An 18,282-nucleotide genomic window follows, 5' to 3' on the forward strand; every position below is an offset into this window, starting at 1 on the left:
GCGTTAGTGGCCCTCTTATATCCCAGACTCCAACAACTACCACTGTAAAGATGGAAACTGAAGTCCCTCCTTCGCAGCAGGTGGGACAGTCAGCTTCTACGGGATCTGAGTTCCAACCAATTGACCTTCCAATACAGGAAGCCCTACTAGATCTGCAGACTACGGAGGTTTCGAAATGACAGCATAGCTCTCAAGAAGAATAGATTTGTAATTTCTTGAAGTTTAACAGAACCGCAGCTATTGCTATTTGTATGATTTCTGTGTGAGTGTTATTACTATTCTTTAGCGTTTGCTGCAGGAAGAGTTTTACACTTGTGTTGCTCCGTCTTGTAACCTTATATATATATATATATATATATATATATATATATATATATATATATATATATATATATATATATATATATATATATATAAATCAAATGGGAGGGGAGGATTTCTAGCCCCCGCTCTATATATATATATATATATATATATATATATATATATATATATATATATATATATATATATATATGTATATATCATTTGTTTATCTGTGATTACCTATTTGTACTGCAGGGGAGGGTTTTACATTCGTAGTGTGCCATCTCTTGAACCATCTATATTATCATACAACTCTTTGACCCAGCGTATTTCATCAGCAATACTCTATTCTCGTTTAGTTTATTCCATTCATCTACTTCTATTGTGCTATGAGAAAGTTCTTTCTATCTTCCCATAATACGCCTTCATTTTCATCCTATGGCTTCTTGTTGCTCTATCTCTACATCATTCAAAGAACTTTTCATTGCCTAAGTTACCCATCTACTTCAAAAACTATTCTAATGAGGTCCCCTCCCACTTTTTTCTTCTGTGATGAGGAGATCTAAGGCCTCCAACCTTTTACTGTCACTCAGCTCCATCAGTTCGGATACCATCTTTGTTGTCTTCCTCTAAAACTGCTTTATCACTCTGTGATTCCAGTTTTAGCCTCATACAGAACGCGAATAACTAACTGAATGTTCCCTTGTCCGTGAACTTACTGCTTTTCTAACATTTGCCAGAAGACAATTGATCTCCTTAAGAGTTCTAAGGTGGGACTCTGGTGAAAGTATAGGGATCACGTCAACTCCTAAAATCTCTCTCTAACACAGATTCTTGCATCTTATTTCCTACTAGATGATATTCACATATAGGCTTTCTTTCACCTTGCTTATCCTCATTACTTTACATTCACTCGGGCTGAGCATCATCAAACGTGTATCACACCAACTTTGGAGTCTGTTAAGGCGTCTTTATAAGTTGAGGATATCCCCCTCGTCATCCATTTCCCTTGTGACCTTTGCGTCATCTGCAAACAGATCTAAGTAGGAATCCATTACCTACTGGTGAGATATTTACAGAGATCAAGAAAAGTAACGGTCCCAGAACAGTGCCCTTCGGCACTCCACTATTGAACTCAGCCCGTTTTGAGAAGGATCGTTAGACATCCGTTTTGTGCTCTCTTCCTCCAAGATAATCTATCTATCCAAGGAGTCTCCTCCATATTCCTGCCTGGTGATTTAGCTTCTTAGCCAGCCTTTCTTGCGATATAGTGTCAAATACTTCTTCGGCAGTCCCGCTACAAACCCTCTTTTTTGTATAAAACAGAGCTCACACGACCCCATTTACGTGAAACCGTGTTGTCTCTTACTTCAGTAATTTCTCCTTTAAGAGAAGTCGACCGTGTGCTTTCTGATTATCCTTTTCAGTGCCTTACAGACTAGCGTGTGTATACATCACACACACACACACACACACACACACACACACACACACACACACACACACACACACACACACCAGCGTTGGCCAGGTACCCATTCATCGACCAGCTCCGAGGGAAGGACAAAGACTTGGGTTTGGTGTGGGCTGAATCCTGTGCCCAGGAATCGAACTCATGCAGCCGTAGGCAACCACTTGGCTGAAAATACATAGTTGAGGTATTACGGATATTACAGAACCGTGAGGCCATGATAGATATTAGTTCAGTAATCATACAGGAGCTTAGAATTAGTGTGAGATGGATATTTTGTATAAGCATAAGGGTGAGGTACATTTAGATGGCCACAGTATCAGATATACAAGGATGTTTACTGACTTAGTGTTATGCTTTATACATCATGAGTTTCACTGAACATTAAGTGATGAAAAATTACAGTAATATGATAATGTGTGTGTGTGTGTGTGTGTGTGTGTGTGTGTGTGTGTGTGTGTGTGTGTTTGTGTGTGTGTGTGTGTGTGATGTATACACACGCTAGTCTGTATGTGTGTGTGTGTGTGTGTGTATGTGTCTGTGTGTGTGTCTGTGTGTTTGTGTGTCTGTGGTACAGTACTGAAAGTACTGCAGCATATAAACATGCTAATGATCATAGAATAATGAATTTGATATCAGATAGTCTTACAAGTTAATGTGGCTGATCCTGGGGAATCACCAAATCTATTTCTTTTCTTTTTTTTTATCTTACCCATCGTTTAAACTTAAGACACAACACGAAACGCCTTCAGTCTGATGTCCTAAGCTGGTATCTGTTGAGATTGATACTGGAGTAAAGTTTTCCGTATATACTGTTTTGCAAGCATCCAATCGTTTATCCTTTCTCTTATGAATATCCTTTGTGCCATGCAACGTTTTCATCTTACTAAGTTTACGTGTAATGAAGTTTTTCGGAGAAGGAATAGAAATCAAGTGCTATTCAACCATTTACGTTGGATGCATGCTATGGGGAAGACACAGAAACTACTTCCTATAAATTATCGATTGTCCAATGTGCAGTTCTCCCGAAGTTATCGTGACATAGGAAATGAAACTGATCAAAACAGGACGACTCAGCTCGTGTAGATGAGAAATATGATGTGGTATGAGGGACGAGAACCGTCCAGCAGCTGATGTAACCCCCACGAAACCACAGAGATACATGTAAAGCTCTTGCGTTAAGATCCTTAAGCACAAACGTTTAATGAGTTTCTCTGGTGCGACAGTCGCTAGTGAGGGCATATGTGGTCCTGAAAACATCTCTCACACCGAAATGTGTTATGGATTTTTCGGTTGGTGGATGATGGATGACGTTGACGGCCTTAATGGCCCTGGCAGTGGATAGGCTTAAAGCTCAAACAGCCAACCAAGCAACTGCTACAGAAATCGATGAGAGATAATCTCAACATCTTAGACATACCATAGCAATGCACATATACCGTGCTCGCAAATGCAGTGGATATGCTGTGCTATACTGTTGTATATGGTAGATGTATTGTGTCATAGTTGCAAACATGGCAGATATACCGTGATGTTTGATATCCAGTGTTCCTGGATCACTCAGTAATATACTGTAAGTATAACCCTTTGAGCAGAATGGTATGACCCCTGGAAATGATGGCGTAGCCTTTGACCTGATCTTTAAGGTTTGGGTTATAGGCCGTCGTACTTAGGGCAGTACTACCATGTTCAGAAGGCAAAATAGTGAGGAAACTGAACGTGAATCTTCAGACATAACAAGAGAAGGAAAGATATGTCGAGTTATTCTATTTGTTTGTTTGTTTCCACTTTCACTAGTTGTAGAACCAGTGGTATAATCTTTCCCTATACCTAGTGATAATGGTCTTAGTTACAAGGACGACAGCAATACGGCAGCCACCCAAATGATGCAAACTTAATCTGTATTATGAAATGGTGGTCCTATCGTCTGTCTGTCTGTCTTCAGACACTTCATGGATATTGCCAGAGGAGGAAGTTGCCAGGTGCTAGATGACTAATTCCAGTAATAATTTACCCATATCTTTGGCAGGATAGAAATTGCTGGTTGCTGGGGTGATATGTATTCTATAAGATATCTTACTGTTGAGGCGGAAAGACTGTTCAAGAAATATTCATTTTTATGTTGAAGGCTCCAGTCAAGGACAACAGTCCACATCAAGGTCGGTCCTTAATTGAAATACAGAGAGAGATGTGAAACGGTTAAAGAAAAGGCAAGGGAAAGTATTTTCGAAGTTTGGAGGAAGTGAAAAACTTGTCTTTTGAAATGTGCCAGGTCATGGTTATTGGGAAAGACATGAGAAGGTAGAGGAGTTCTGACGTGTAGGGAAAGAAGCAGGTGTCAAAACGGTTCACCCCTGCGTTGCTGATGGCCACACAGTGATCATGTGACGCACCAGCTTGCTGAGTATTGCGTAGTCTACCTAGTAGTGTGGGCTTACAAGCAGCCAAAGTAATACCTATAGAAGAGGGAAAGTGAACCAACAACGCTGCGTAGGGCAAGGGGGTTAAGTTTGGAATTTAGCCTGGGACTCAACTCTGACAAGCAAGGAAGCAGAGCTAAAACCAACCCAGATGTGAGAAGCAGTACTCCATACAATGACGAATCAATCCTTTGTATAAACGGAGCGACTGTTCAGAAGAGAAGTTCGACATCTAAACTAGACACCTAGTTTCTTTAGAGGTAGACTTAGCTATTCCTGTAATGTGGGATCTCCAAGAAAGAGCGGATGTTACAGTAATACAAAGTATGTTCATTGAGTCAAGAGGTGAACCATCAAAGGAGAGACGAGAGTTGAGGAGTTATCAGTTGAGAGTTGGGTAGATACTGGGTCTTTGAGGCATTAAACATAACAAAATTTAGTCTATCACACTGATATATACTGTCCAAGTCTGAGTTTACTGAGGAAGCTGTGTTAAGGCGAGATGCAGATTGAATGAGAGAATAAGGAGCATAATTAAGGATGTGGATGAAGGCAGTGTGGATTATTTGTGGGGGAGGGGTCATCGTTGAAAAAAAGGAGAAAAAGTGTGGGGGACATGACAGAACCTTGAGGGACACCGCTGCTGATGGAGGAAATGGGGGGGAGGCTGATCCATCAACAACCAGAGAGATAGATCGGCCGGAGAGGAAGCTAGATATGAAAGAGCAAAGTGAAGGAGGTCAGCCGAATGAGGGAACTTTAGAGATGAGGCTCCGATGCCACGGCTTGTCAAAAACCTTTGATATGTCAAGGACAACTACACATGACTCCCAAAATTCTTTAGGGATGATGACAAAACATTACCAAGATAGGAGGGAATATCACCAGTGTATCTCGCCTTACGGAAGACATACTGTTGATCAGAGAGGTGTTTAAGGATATGGGAGTTGAGAAGGGATTCAAAGACTTTGGAAATGGTAGATATCAAAGCAATAGGACGATAGTCAGAGAGTCAAAACGGTCACCCTTCTTTGGGATGGGATGTACCATTGCATGCTTCCATGGAGAAGGAAAAGTTTTGCTTTTTAAACAGGACAGACGAGTAAGTACAGGGACAAATTCAGAGTCACACTCTTTCAGTACTCGGGGATGGGTGCCACAGGACCCATAAGTCTTGCTTGTGTCGAGAGAGAGATGCGCTTTTCGGACAGTCCGAAAAGAGATACCGGGATGAGTCATAGGATTAGTAAGAGGAGCATCAGGGGATGAAGGAATGGTAGAGTCATCCAAGGTGTGTGGAGAGAGAATGGTGGAACTGAATAATTGTACTACTTACCATTACCATTCCATTCTTTAGGGTATGATGGGAAGAGAGGGCAGGAGTGGTGATGGTCGCAAGAGAGATTGTGGTAGTCAAGGAAGGAAGGAAGGGAGTAATATCTGTGAGAGAGAATGTGTTTCTCACGGATGGAGGGGATGGTGGTGGTGCAGGAGGATGTGGTAACCAGGAAGGGAGGGAGTGGCGGAGGTGAAGGAGTGTATGGTGGCCAGGGTGGGAGGGTGCGGTGGTGGTTAAGAAGGATGATATAGCCCTCTGCTGCAGGGAACAGATGAAAACCCAGAGTACCTAATTCTGCTAACCTTTTTCCAATACCTATTGTCACTGAAGCTCTTAATGACTACCTAACTAGCCTACAGTCTGACATAATGAGCAAGGAATATTCCCCAAGGATAACTAGAGTGTGAGATGAATATTGTTCTGACTATAGCAGTGATTAAATGTAGTTTTTCTTTAATGATAGATTATATAAACCTATGAAAATATGCAATTGAAATATATTGTATTAGAATGTTGGTGTGACAAAGTATATTGATAAGAGCCAGTACCTAAGCCTAGACTGTATGTAACTCTTACACTATAATGAAGCTCTTCATAAAGTTTGGGAATCCTTAGTTGATGAGACTTTGTTCTACATATTTACATCTGTACTGAAATAAATTTGCCAGTTCTTAAAGGGTTTCCATTGGTGCATAAATTCATACTGAGAAAAAAATCTAATTCATTTCAAGAGCTCTCTCTCTCTCTCTCTCTCTCTCTCTCTCTCTCTCTCTCTCTCTCTCTCTCTCTCTCTCTCTCTCTCTCTCTCTCTCATAAAAGATAAGAAACTTGTGACAGTTGTAACACAGTAACGTTATGGAACTGTGTCTGATAAACAAAAAGAGCTTCCTGGCACTTTCTGGGTGACCATATAATAACAGAATCTTCATAGTTTCTCAGTTCGCGCCTGATTCTACTGCCAGTGAGAGAGGGCTCAGACAGCAATAGTACCGGCCCTTTCACGACCTTTTCCTCTCTGACAGACCTGCCTCTTTTTCTATTCAGGATACCATCATTCGCAGCCTCTCTAGTAACATTTCTTCTGTTGAACCTCTTCTGTCCGGTACCTCTTCAAAAAACTTACTTTTCTCGGAGACCTATTTGACTAATAAAGTTTTCATTAGCCTCTTTTTTCTTATCCAACAGTAATTTCCACTCATGATTCCGGTTCAGCGGTAGTGTTTGTGCTGATTCCAACGTCAGTACACTTGTTACACGCCTGAAAGTCCTTGAGTCCTCAACAGTATTATTATTTGGCTCAAGGTCTGTCTCCCGACTACCACGCTCTTCTTTTTATTTCGTCTACCGCTCTCCTTATTCTACGGATTCTAGATTTTTATTCGACTATCTAAACTTCTGTAATGAGACTGTGGCATTCTCTCACAAGCAAGCCTCGCCTCTTAATTAAGGGATTTCAACGTTTACCACTGGGAGTGGTTGAAGTGTCCCCGATACGAATGGTGTGAGGATTGAAGCCCTCACGTTCATCATTTTCAATGATCTAGAGCAAATTATCTCCCACCGCACCCATCATCCTGACCGCTGTGATCACTCTTCTAATATTCTGGATCAGTTTTTCACTTCTTATCCTTCGCTCCGTAACTGCACCATCTCGCCCTCAATTAGTTCACTTGACCACACTCTTATCACTGTATCTATTCTAAAAGTAAATATTGGCACCTCGATAAAGCTGAGTGGAATAACTTAAAGATTCTTTTCTGACTTTTCTTGCGTAAATTACTGTCTCTTATATGATAATGCATTTGTCTGCGCCTAACGCATAACAGAGGTTACTGTTGAGGGAATGGAAATATTTATCCCCTGCTTCTCCGAGACGACCTCTGTTCCTGTTCTGAAGCCATTCACTCAAGGGATCAGCCATATCGGGCTTAGAAAAACTCTTCTTCCTCCGACTCCCATTCTGACGGTACTATGGCTGTCTCTCCCGTAGACAAAGCAACTCCCTTTTCTTCCCGTTTCTCCTCAAACCCTACCTTGGGTGACTGGTCTTTCTTCACCCATGATGCGCCTCTTAGTAATCCTACGCCCTTTCCCGGAATCTCTTTTCGGACTGTTTGAAAAGTGCCTCTCTCTCTGGACACAAGCAAGAGTTATGTTGCTGATGGCATCCGTCCCCGTGTACTGAAAGAGTGTGCCAGTGAACTTATTGAATTTCTTAAATCCGGTAAGCATTTGGCATTTGTTCTAAAGCGAATTTTATATTTGGATATCAATATATGCATGTGTATGTGTGTGTGTGTGTGTGTGTGTGTGTGTGTGTTTGTAAAACCTTTATGTCTGGATACAAATGTTTTGTCCGGCACGTTTATGTCCTATGTCTATATCTAAACATACCTATATAACTGTGAACGCGTTTACTCTTCACCACCACAGAGGGTGAACATAGCCGTGTACTTCGGGCATATTCAAACTTTGCGATGACCACGACGCATGAGTGAGACGAAGTCTACATACGCCACACCACACGGCACTGATAACGGCTGATAAGACAATAAATGATAACACGCTTGTCGGAGAGATATTCTAGTTAGTAAGGAAGATGGTGGACAAGCGGCGGGTCATAGTAACTGTGGCAACACTGTTGAGCTGGCTGTATAACACAAGTGATGCTTCAGGCGATGGTTTGAGTTATGGTGATGGTATGACGGTGTTCCTCGGCGGTGATGGTGAGACTGATGGGGTTATAGAGAGTTTTGGAGGAAGAACCAGGCAAGAATCAAATATTTCCTCTAAAAGGTGTAAGTATTGTCTCGTAGAATACAACCAATTTTTTGTAAAATAGGTTATTTTGGTGGTTATTTTTCTACATGGCTTCACTATAAAAGACGTGTGAACAGGACGATTTCTCAAAATGTGTGATGGTTTTCGTAAAAGAACCCTACCAAAGAATACCATCTCCATATATTGTTTACAGAGCAATCTAACTCCTATTTATGGCCAAGAGATCATGACATAATCAACACCCGCCCGCTGGTTTCTACTGCAAGTCTTCTAACACAGAAGCTTGCTTCACGTCCAAGTTCCACTGATGATGATTTGATCTACCAGGTTGTTTGATCATAATGGTGTCAATTTTGTATAGGTTGTTAGGTTGTACAGCCTAGTTGATCTGGTACATTGTGGGGATATCAATTTAGTTTATTTGCTGGTAGTAAGTAAAACACGTGTAAACCCTCAACATTAGTTATTTTCCCTTACATCAGCTACAGTATCGCCGCTCCTTCAATTTAGTCATTGCTTTCTTCGAGACTTGTTACTCCAGCGCAAATTATCTTCTACAAGTATGCAGCTTCGGAACTAGTATATGTTCTGTGTGTGCATAACATTTGTGCCTTTCCGAATCTACGTTCTCACAGACAGTTTTAGATCCTCAATCGAGTTGAGTGATTCAGTCACCGAAAACATCATTTCGATATGTCACTAGGAGCTTCACTACTGAAGGTCATGTGTTCTGCCACTGCCATGAGACACTTTATATGTGCAAATTGTGTCATTGTAAATTGTATCAATGGAAACTGTGACTCTCCAAAATGTGACACAGAATTTTCTCAAAAGGATCTGTGTTTTGGGGAACTGTTTCACTTGGAACTGAGATACTAGGAACTCTACCTTAGCGAATGGTGTCACCGGACATCATGATTGTGGAACCGTGTAACTAAGATATGTATCACTGCGACTGTATAACTAGCAACTGAGTCTCAGGGAATTGTGTCTAAGAACCATTAAGACCGATTCCAAAGACTGTCCTGGTGACTCAATCATGTAAGAGTAAGTAACTAGAATTCTAAGCTAAAGCCTTGATAGATCTTATGATCTAATGGTTACGTAAACAGAATTTTAGCTGATAGGAAATAAGTTATGTTGATCCAGACACATGATCACCTTTCAATACAAAGCCAATATATTTTTAACCATGAGTTCAGTCGACCCTTCAAGACCAATTCATAATGTCATTTAGTAACAACTTTAGGAAACCCCATCTCAAAGTCTTTAATTTTCTTAACGCTACAGAATATCCTGATAATGTTTCGAACGCAACACCGCTCGTGTTTTTGGTTTTCTTGCCACCAGATACTGGTACTAATCCTCAACCCAGCAGCACTAACTCCTTCTCTGTTAAGGTCCCTCAAACGAAATTTCTCGAATTCACTAATCTTGTAAGAATGCAATGATGTCTTGTAACGTAATACCTAAGAAAGGAAATTTTGTCTTTTCATAGTTTTGTCTGATCCTTTACATTTCCCACACAGTGATCTATGACTCCAGTGTCTCATGCACCGTTGACGAGGACTCTTGCGTGCTTGAAAACATCAACTGCACCCATGACGACGACTGCAAGAGCGCCTTCCCTAACCTGGAGCAAGCCTTGGAGCTGGGAAGTAGTCCTGTTCCTCACCCACCCATATGTAGTAAGTCACTGGAAATAAATGTAACGATATCTAGAACACGATTCGTGGCATTATGAGATTTTGTCATCAGTTGCTGGGGAAGGTTACTTGTGCAAGAGATCGTGTTTATGTTTACATGATTATTCTTTCAACAGTGCGTACCGTGTAGTGATATTTAAGTGCTCTTCACTTGCTGCGGGCGATGTCTACGTATCTTTAATATCTCTTGGGTGCCAACAGCACTTCGGGCGTTTTCTTTTTGGATGAAGTATTAATATGTAACGTTGGTGTTCAATGATATATAGTGATTCTTTCCAATATATATATATATATATATATATATATATATATATATATATATATATATATATATATATATATATATATATATATATATATATCTTTCTTTCAAACTATTCGCCATTTCCCGCATTAGTGAGGTAACGTTAAGAACAGAGGACTGGGCCTTTGAGGGAATACCCTCACCTGGCCCAATTCTCTGTTCCTTCTTTTGGAAAATTAAAAAAAAACGAGAGGGGAGGATTTCCAGCCCCCCCGCTCCCTCCCCTTTTAGTCGCCTTCTACGACACGCAGGGAATACGTGGGAAGTATTCTTTCTCCCCTATCCCCAGGGAATATATATATATATATATATATATATGATATATAGTGATTCTTTCCAATATATATATATATATATATATATATATATATATATATATATATATATATATATATATATATATATATATATATATATATCTTTCTTTCAAACTATTCGCCATTTCCCGCATTAGTGAGGTAACGTTAAGAACAGAGGACTGGGCCTTTGAGGGAATACCCTCACCTGGCCCAATTCTCTGTTCCTTCTTTTGGAAAATTAAAAAAAAACGAGAGGGGAGGAAGTAAGGGGAGTGGGGGAGGAATGGGATGTATTTAGGGAGTCAGTGATGGATTGCGCCAAAGATGCTTGTGGCATGAGAAGAGTGGGAGGTGGGTTGATTAGAAAGGGTAGTGAGTGGTGGGATGAAGAAGTAAGAGTATTAGTGAAAGAGAAGAGAGAGGCATTTGGACGATTTTTGCAGGGAAAAAATGCAATTGAGTGGGAGAAGTATAAAAGAAAGAGACAGGAGGTCAAGAGAAAGGTGCAAGAGGTGAAAAAAAGGGCAAATGAGAGTTGGGGTGAGAGACTATCAGTAAATTTTAGGGAGAATAAAAAGATGTTCTGGAAGGAGGTAAATAGGGTGCGTAAGTCAAGGGAGCAAATGGGAACTTCAGTGAAGGGCGTAAATGGGGAGGTGATAACAAGTAGTGGTGATGTGAGAAGGAGATGGAATGAGTATTTTGAAGGTTTGTTGAATGTGTCTGATGACAGAGTGGCAGATATAGGGTGTTTTGGTCGAGGTGGTGTGCAAAGTGAGAGGGTTAGGGAAAATGATTTGGTAAACAGAGAAGAGGTAGTAAAAGCTTTGCGGAAGATGAAAGCCGGCAAGGCAGCAGGTTTGGATGGTATTGCAGTGGAATTTATTAAAAAAGGGGGTGACTGTATTGTTGACTGGTTGGTGAGGTTATTTAATGTATGTATGACTCATGGTGAGGTGCCTGAGGATTGGCGGAATGCGTGCATAGTGCCATTGTACAAAGGCAAAGGGGATAAGAGTGAGTGCTCAAATTACAGAGGTATAAGTTTGTTGAGTATTCCTGGTAAATTATATGGGAGGGTATTGATTGAGAGGGTGAAGGCATGTACAGAGCATCAGATTGGGGAAGAGCAGTGCGGTTTCAGAAGTGGTAGAGGATGTGTGGATCAGGTGTTTGCTTTGAAGAATGTATGTGAGAAATACTTAGAAAAGCAAATGGATTTGTATGTAGCATTTATGGATCTGGAGAAGGCATATGATAGAGTTGATAGAGATGCTCTGTGGAAGGTATTAAGAATATATGGTGTGGGAGGCAAGTTGTTAGAAGCAGTGAAAAGTTTTTATCGAGGATGTAAGGCATGTGTACGTGTAGGAAGAGAGGAAAGTGATTGGTTCTCAGTGAATGTAGGTTTGCGGCAGGGGTGTGTGATGTCTCCATGGTTGTTTAATTTGTTTATGGATGGGGTTGTTAGGGAGGTAAATGCAAGAGTCCTGGAAAGAGGGGCAAGTATGAAGTCTGTTGGGGATGAGAGAGCTTGGGAAGTGAGTCAGTTGTTGTTCGCTGATGATACAGCGCTGGTGGCTGATTCATGTGAGAAACTGCAGAAGCTGGTGACTGAGTTTGGTAAAGTGTGTGGAAGAAGAAAGTTAAGAGTAAATGTGAATAAGAGCAAGGTTATTAGGTACAGTAGGGTTGAGGGTCAAGTCAATTGGGAGGTGAGTTTGAATGGAGAAAAACTGGAGGAAGTGAAGTGTTTTAGATATCTGGGAGTGGATCTGTCAGCGGATGGAACCATGGAAGCGGAAGTGGATCATAGGGTGGGGGAGGGGGCGAAAATTTTGGGAGCCTTGAAAAATGTGTGGAAGTCGAGAACATTATCTCGGAAAGCAAAAATGGGTATGTTTGAAGGAATAGTGGTTCCAACAATGTTGTATGGTTGCGAGGCGTGGGCTATGGATAGAGTTGTGCGCAGGAGGATGGATGTGCTGGAAATGAGATGTTTGAGGACGATGTGTGGTGTGAGGTGGTTTGATCGAGTAAGTAACGTAAGGGTAAGAGAGATGTGTGGAAATAAAAAGAGCGTGGTTGAGAGAGCAGAAGAGGGTGTTTTGAAATGGTTTGGGCACATGGAGAGAATGAGTGAGGAAAGATTGACCAAGAGGATATATGTGTCGGAGGTGGAGGGAACGAGGAGAAGAGGGAGACCAAATTGGAGGTGGAAAGATGGAGTGAAAAAGATTTTGTGTGATCGGGGCCTGAACATGCAGGAGGGTGCAAGGAGGGCAAGGAATAGAGTGAATTGGAGCGATGTGGTATACAGGGGTTGACGTGCTGTCAGTGGAGTGAATCAAGGCATGTGAAGCGTCTGGGGTAAACCATGGAAAGCTGTGTAGGTATGTATATTTGCGTGTGTGGACGTGTGTATGTACATGTGTATGGGGGGGGGGGGGTTGGGCCATTTCTTTCGTCTGTTTCCTTGCGCTACCTCGCAAACGCGGGAGACAGCGACAAAGTATAAAAAAAAAATATATATATATATATATATATATATATATATATATATATATATATATATATATATATATATACGCACTGTACACGCACATATACATATCAACATACCTATACATACACATGCATTACATATGTACACATGTACATATACCAACCAATCAACAACAATAATCAGAATCACCATCCAATCCCGTCGCCTTTTCGGATTTCATCTTCTGCAAGGCTTTCACCACCTCTTCTCCTTTTACCAAACCACTCTCCCTGACTCATCTCGCATACCACCCCGACAAAACACCCTATATCTGCCACTATATCATCAAACATATTCAACAATCCTTCAAAATACTCTATTTCCTCGTCACTCTTCCACTGACTGTAATCACTTCTCCTTTTGCTCCCTTCACCGATGTCCCCATTTCTTGTCTTTCGCACATCATTTACATCCTTTTGAAAATCATTTCATTCTCCCTAAAAATCTAATGATTATCTTTCACCCTGCGCCTTACTCTTAACCTCCTACCTCTTTCTCTTATACATTCTTCCATGTAACTACCGCCCAAACGCCTCTCTTTTCTCTCTATCAACTTTACTTCTTCATCCCACCACTCGCTACCCTTCCTAACCTGCCCACCTCCCACCTTTCGCATGTTATATGCATTTCTTGCACATGCCATCACCGCTTCCCTAAGTACCTCCCATTCCTCACCCACTCCCCTCACTTCATTCGCTCTCACCTTTTGCCATTATACTCTCAATCTCTCCTGGTATTTCTTCGCACGAGTCTCTTTTCCAAACTCACTTACTACAACACCCCCCCCCCCCCCCCCCACACACACACACACTCTCCTCTTTTTCGAAGAAGTCTACTGATCTTCGCTCTCGCCTCCGCAAGACAGTGATCAGACATCCCACCAGTTGCCCTTCTCTCAACACATTTACCTCCTAGAGTTTCTCTTTCACTCCATCGACAAACCTTGAGGATCAGTTGTACACAGGAAAACAAACACTTTTCATTCCATACCGTTTTTCTTAGAAATGCTTTATTTAGGATATAGACCACTAGTAAAAACTGTAGCGTAACAGGCCAGGCCAGCGCTAAACACGAACACTGATATGCCAGTTACACTGTGAATTCAAAGACAGTAGTAGTATCAGGAGTACCTAATTACATGTTGCGAATGAAGTCAGGCATGTATGTAAAGATATGTTGCTGATATTATGTGTTTAGCAGGAAAGTGCGAAGTGCCTGAGCGCGCATAGCAAAGACTTATTCGAACATTTGCAATACAGTTCACAGGGCGTAATGCTGAAGGCAAAGTCTGCGCCAGGTGTCCGAACACTGCAGTCCGTTAGTTATGGAGCATGATTGGGTAGTGATAGTTTCCTTCAGGAGTTGCTCGTTCAATTACGATTTTGTACAAATAGATACACATAAACTGTTTATGCACTTGTTATAATGAGTACCAAGAATATCATACAGTTGGTTAGACATTCGAACGGACAGAGCCAGAATCCGAAGCACTGTAAAATAGGTTGACCCAAAGCGAAACTACTTTGAAGGGAATATGCAACAACACGGCGCACTCTACACTTGGGTTTCCACCTGGTAAGATCTGTTGGGTATGATGTGTCAAGGAGAATAATGGCGTGTGTGTGTGTGTGTGTGTGTGTGTGTGTTGGGGTTTTGATTGTAGGGGTGACTGGGGAGAAGGTGTGTGTGTGTGTGTGTGTGTGTGTGTATGGTTGGGTTGGTGTGTGATTATGGATGTGTCTGGGGAGGTGGTGTGTGTGTGTGTGTGTGTGTGTGTGTCGGTCTCGATGTGTCACTGAAGTTGTGTATGTGTATGGTTGCGTTGGGGGTGTGATTGTGCTGATGAGAAAGTGTGTGTGTGTGTGTGTGTGTGTGTATGTGGGTGTGTGTGTGTGTTTTGATAATATTTGTATCCACACTTCTGTATGGTAACGAATGCCGGTTTTACACTTGCTAGAGCCTTTTCAATCATTCATAATATCCGTTTTCTGTGTGCATGTAAGGTTTTATGTACATTTACCAATGCACTACATTACCAGTCAACTGATGTAGGTCATAACGTTAAGTGCTTTGGCCTTAAGCAGCATGTTACACGTGTGCACTTCTGTAAACTTAGCCCAGTATGACGAACACAGCATCAACAAGAAAACAATCCTTCTTCACGTAACTGGAGGATTTATTTTATCGCGTGTGATGAAACCTCGACGCCATATGATTGCTCTGGTTCTCTTCACTAATACCAGACCTCGAACTGATAACGCAGCACTATCTTTTTACGGCTCCACAACCTGTCCGTTATGTGAGGGTTAACGATACATTACCATCGCCTATGTTACTGTTCACAGTTCCTCCACGTTGATAGTAGGCAGTGGTTCTCATATCTGGAGTTGGCCGATATGCACTTGACCTATAGTGCTGCGTAGGGAAATGGCAGGGAAGCTGCACCTTTTTATGCAGAAAGATTTCCCAGCGACAGCATCCACATCACACTATATTCACATCCATAAACAGAAGGCTGAGGGAGACAGGAGGTTTTAGGTGGAATATGTCGCAAACAAGACGACCACGCTTTGAAGAGACTATCCTACAGGCAGTTGCAACGAATCCTCAAGCAAGCACTCGAGGTGTGGCTAGGGGCCAGTAATTTTTCGATACAGTGTACCTCACGAACAGCTCCTTCAACCATACCACTTTTGGAAAGTTCAGCATTTACTCCCAGGGGATTTTCAAAGACGCTCTAACTTCTGCCAGTGGTTTCTAGACCAAACAGCACTCGATCCGGATTTTTCTAGCATGATACTATTATCAGATGATGCATGTTTCACAAGAACAGGGAAGTTTAATAGTCACATTATGCATGTTTAGGATGAGGCCTATCCCCATATAGCAAGGCGTAAAGGGTATCAACATCGCTTTTCTATCAGTGTAGGTGCGGCATAAGTAGTGATGATATCGTAGGTGCACATTTACTTCCTGGTCGCCTAACAGGCCTCATTTATTGTGCTTTCTTAGAACATGATGTACCGACATTACTAGATGATGTACCCCTAGCAAGACGCAAGAGGATGTGGTACGTGCACGACGGTGCGCCTGCGCACTCCAGCATGACTGTATGGGTATACATCGATGCCCAGTTTCCCAACAGAAAAAAAAGTAGTGCCAGTCCCGTTTCCTGGCCAACACGGTCACCTGACCTAAATCCCATACATTTCTACCTGTAGGGCTATCTGAAATCCCTAGTGCATGACACGCCTGTTGACACAGAGGATGAACTACTCCCGCGGATTCAGACTGCAGGCGAACAAATACGTAGTACACTACGGGTATTTGAGCGTGTTCGGCAATCTATGATTCGCCAATGTCGTTCATGTATTAAAAGTATAGGAAGACACATGGAATACTTTTTTGTAGGGTACTTGCATCTGTCTGTTTAGGATTGTTTACTTTCCCTGATTTCACACATTGTTAACTGCTGCTAACCAAATCATTTCTCAGTGACATAGTCATTATCCATTTTTTGCTAGCGCGCTGTATGTTATGCTGAAGTCAGAGTTAGTATGGAAACGGCAACGTGTCTGCATCGGTTGGTGAGTGATGGCAGTATGCTGTGTAGTAAGCCACGATTTATTACAATAATTGTAATGGCCATGTAATTAGTGAATAACAGTACCAATCTAACAGTTCAAGGGCACAACTTTATATTCATTATACACCAAAGTAAACATTACGTTCAGTATCACTGGACAATAAGTATTGGATAGTACGATGATATAACTCGTGGATGGGGGAGGGGGAGGGAGGAGGCGGCAGTGTTCGGCTTGGTACACAGCATACGTACAACTGCTCGGACTAGGACCGCGCTATCTATTTTCAGTTCAGGTCCTGTATCTCATCTGTGGCTCGTTTTCTCGTATTTCCTTATAGAACACACTGTATGGATTTGATATTAGGTAACTGTTCCCTAACGTGTATCGGTGGAGTTCAAAAACATGCCATATATCTTTTTTTAAACCAGGTATTGATAATCGCCAGTTTTCTTCAGCACACAAGTAGACAAGCTTTTACCCATTTCCATTCATAACACTGAATACCCCATGCACAATAATTATACCCGAACTGCCACATTATTTACCATCGATTTAAATCACCGATCACCTATCACTTACTCGGTCTCGTGCAACAAAACTGCTGACACACTCACTCGACTTCTCTCAAAACACTGCCTCATGATCATTTTTCTCGTATACATGCATACACATGTACATATTCATACTTGCTTGTCTTCATCCAATCCTAGTGCAACCCTCACCCCACAGGAAACAGCATCCCTACCCCCTGCTTCAGGGAGGTAGAACCAGGAAAACAGACAAAAAAGGTCACAATTGTTCACACTCAGTCTCTAGCTGTCATGTGTAATGCATTGAAACCACAGCTCCCTTTCCACATCCAGGCCCCACAGACCTTCCCATGGTTTACCCACAGGCGTTTCACATGCCCTGGTTCGGTCCATTGATAGCACGTCGACCCTGGTTTACAACATCATTCCAATTCACTCTATTCCTTGCACGTTTCTCATCCTCCTGTATGTTCAGGCCCCGATCGCTCAAAATTTTTTTCACTCCATCCATCCACCTCCAATGTGGTCTCTCGCGTCTCCTTTTTCCTTCCACCTCTGACACATGTATCCTCTTTGTCAATCTTTCCCCTCATTCTCCATATGTCCAAATCGTTCCAACACACCCTATTCCGCTCTCTCAACCACACTCTTTATATTTCCATACTTCTCTCTTAGCCTTTCATTACTAAATCAATCAAACCACCTTACACCATATATTTTCCTCAAACATTACGTTTCCAACACATCAACCCTCCTCCGTACAATCCTATCTATAACCCATGCCTCGCAATCATATGATATTGTTGGAACTACTGTTCCTTCAAACGTACTCACTTTTGCTCTCCGCGATAACGTTCTCTCCTTCCACACATTCTTCTTCGCTTCAAAAACCTTCGCCCCCCACCCCCACCCTGTGACTCACTTCCGCTTCCATGATTCCATTTGCTGCTAAGTCCACTCTCAGATATCTAAAACAATTCACTTCCTCCAATTT

At 41.8% G+C, this 18,282-nt stretch overlaps 2 protein-coding genes across 3 annotated transcripts in view; both read left to right on the top strand.

Moving 5' to 3' along the window:
- The window catches only part of LOC139766272 (uncharacterized), a 35,711-nt gene extending 29,499 nt beyond the window's left edge, over positions 1-6,212 (top strand). Inside the window, exon 8 of the mRNA XM_071694687.1 lies at positions 1-6,212. This exon is cut by the window's left edge and continues 175 nt beyond it. Within this exon, the coding sequence (XP_071550788.1) occupies positions 1-179 (179 nt within the window). The 3' untranslated portion in view covers positions 180-6,212.
- Positions 6,213-7,695: 1,483 nt separating this feature from the next.
- LOC139766273 (uncharacterized) overlaps positions 7,696-18,282 on the top strand; it is a 76,810-nt gene continuing 66,223 nt past the window's right edge. Inside the window, exons 1-2 of one of the 2 annotated variants that reach the window (XM_071694712.1) lie at positions 7,696-8,334; positions 9,847-10,005. In XM_071694712.1, coding sequence (XP_071550813.1) covers positions 8,136-8,334; positions 9,847-10,005 — 358 coding nt within the window. In that variant the 5' untranslated portion in view covers positions 7,696-8,135. The remainder of the gene's footprint in view (positions 8,335-9,846; positions 10,006-18,282) is intronic. The other variant, XM_071694702.1, reaches the window with a different exon arrangement.

Source organism: Panulirus ornatus, chromosome 4 (assembly GCF_036320965.1).
Source record: "Panulirus ornatus isolate Po-2019 chromosome 4, ASM3632096v1, whole genome shotgun sequence".
In the NCBI taxonomy this organism is placed as follows: domain Eukaryota; kingdom Metazoa; phylum Arthropoda; class Malacostraca; order Decapoda; family Palinuridae; genus Panulirus; species Panulirus ornatus.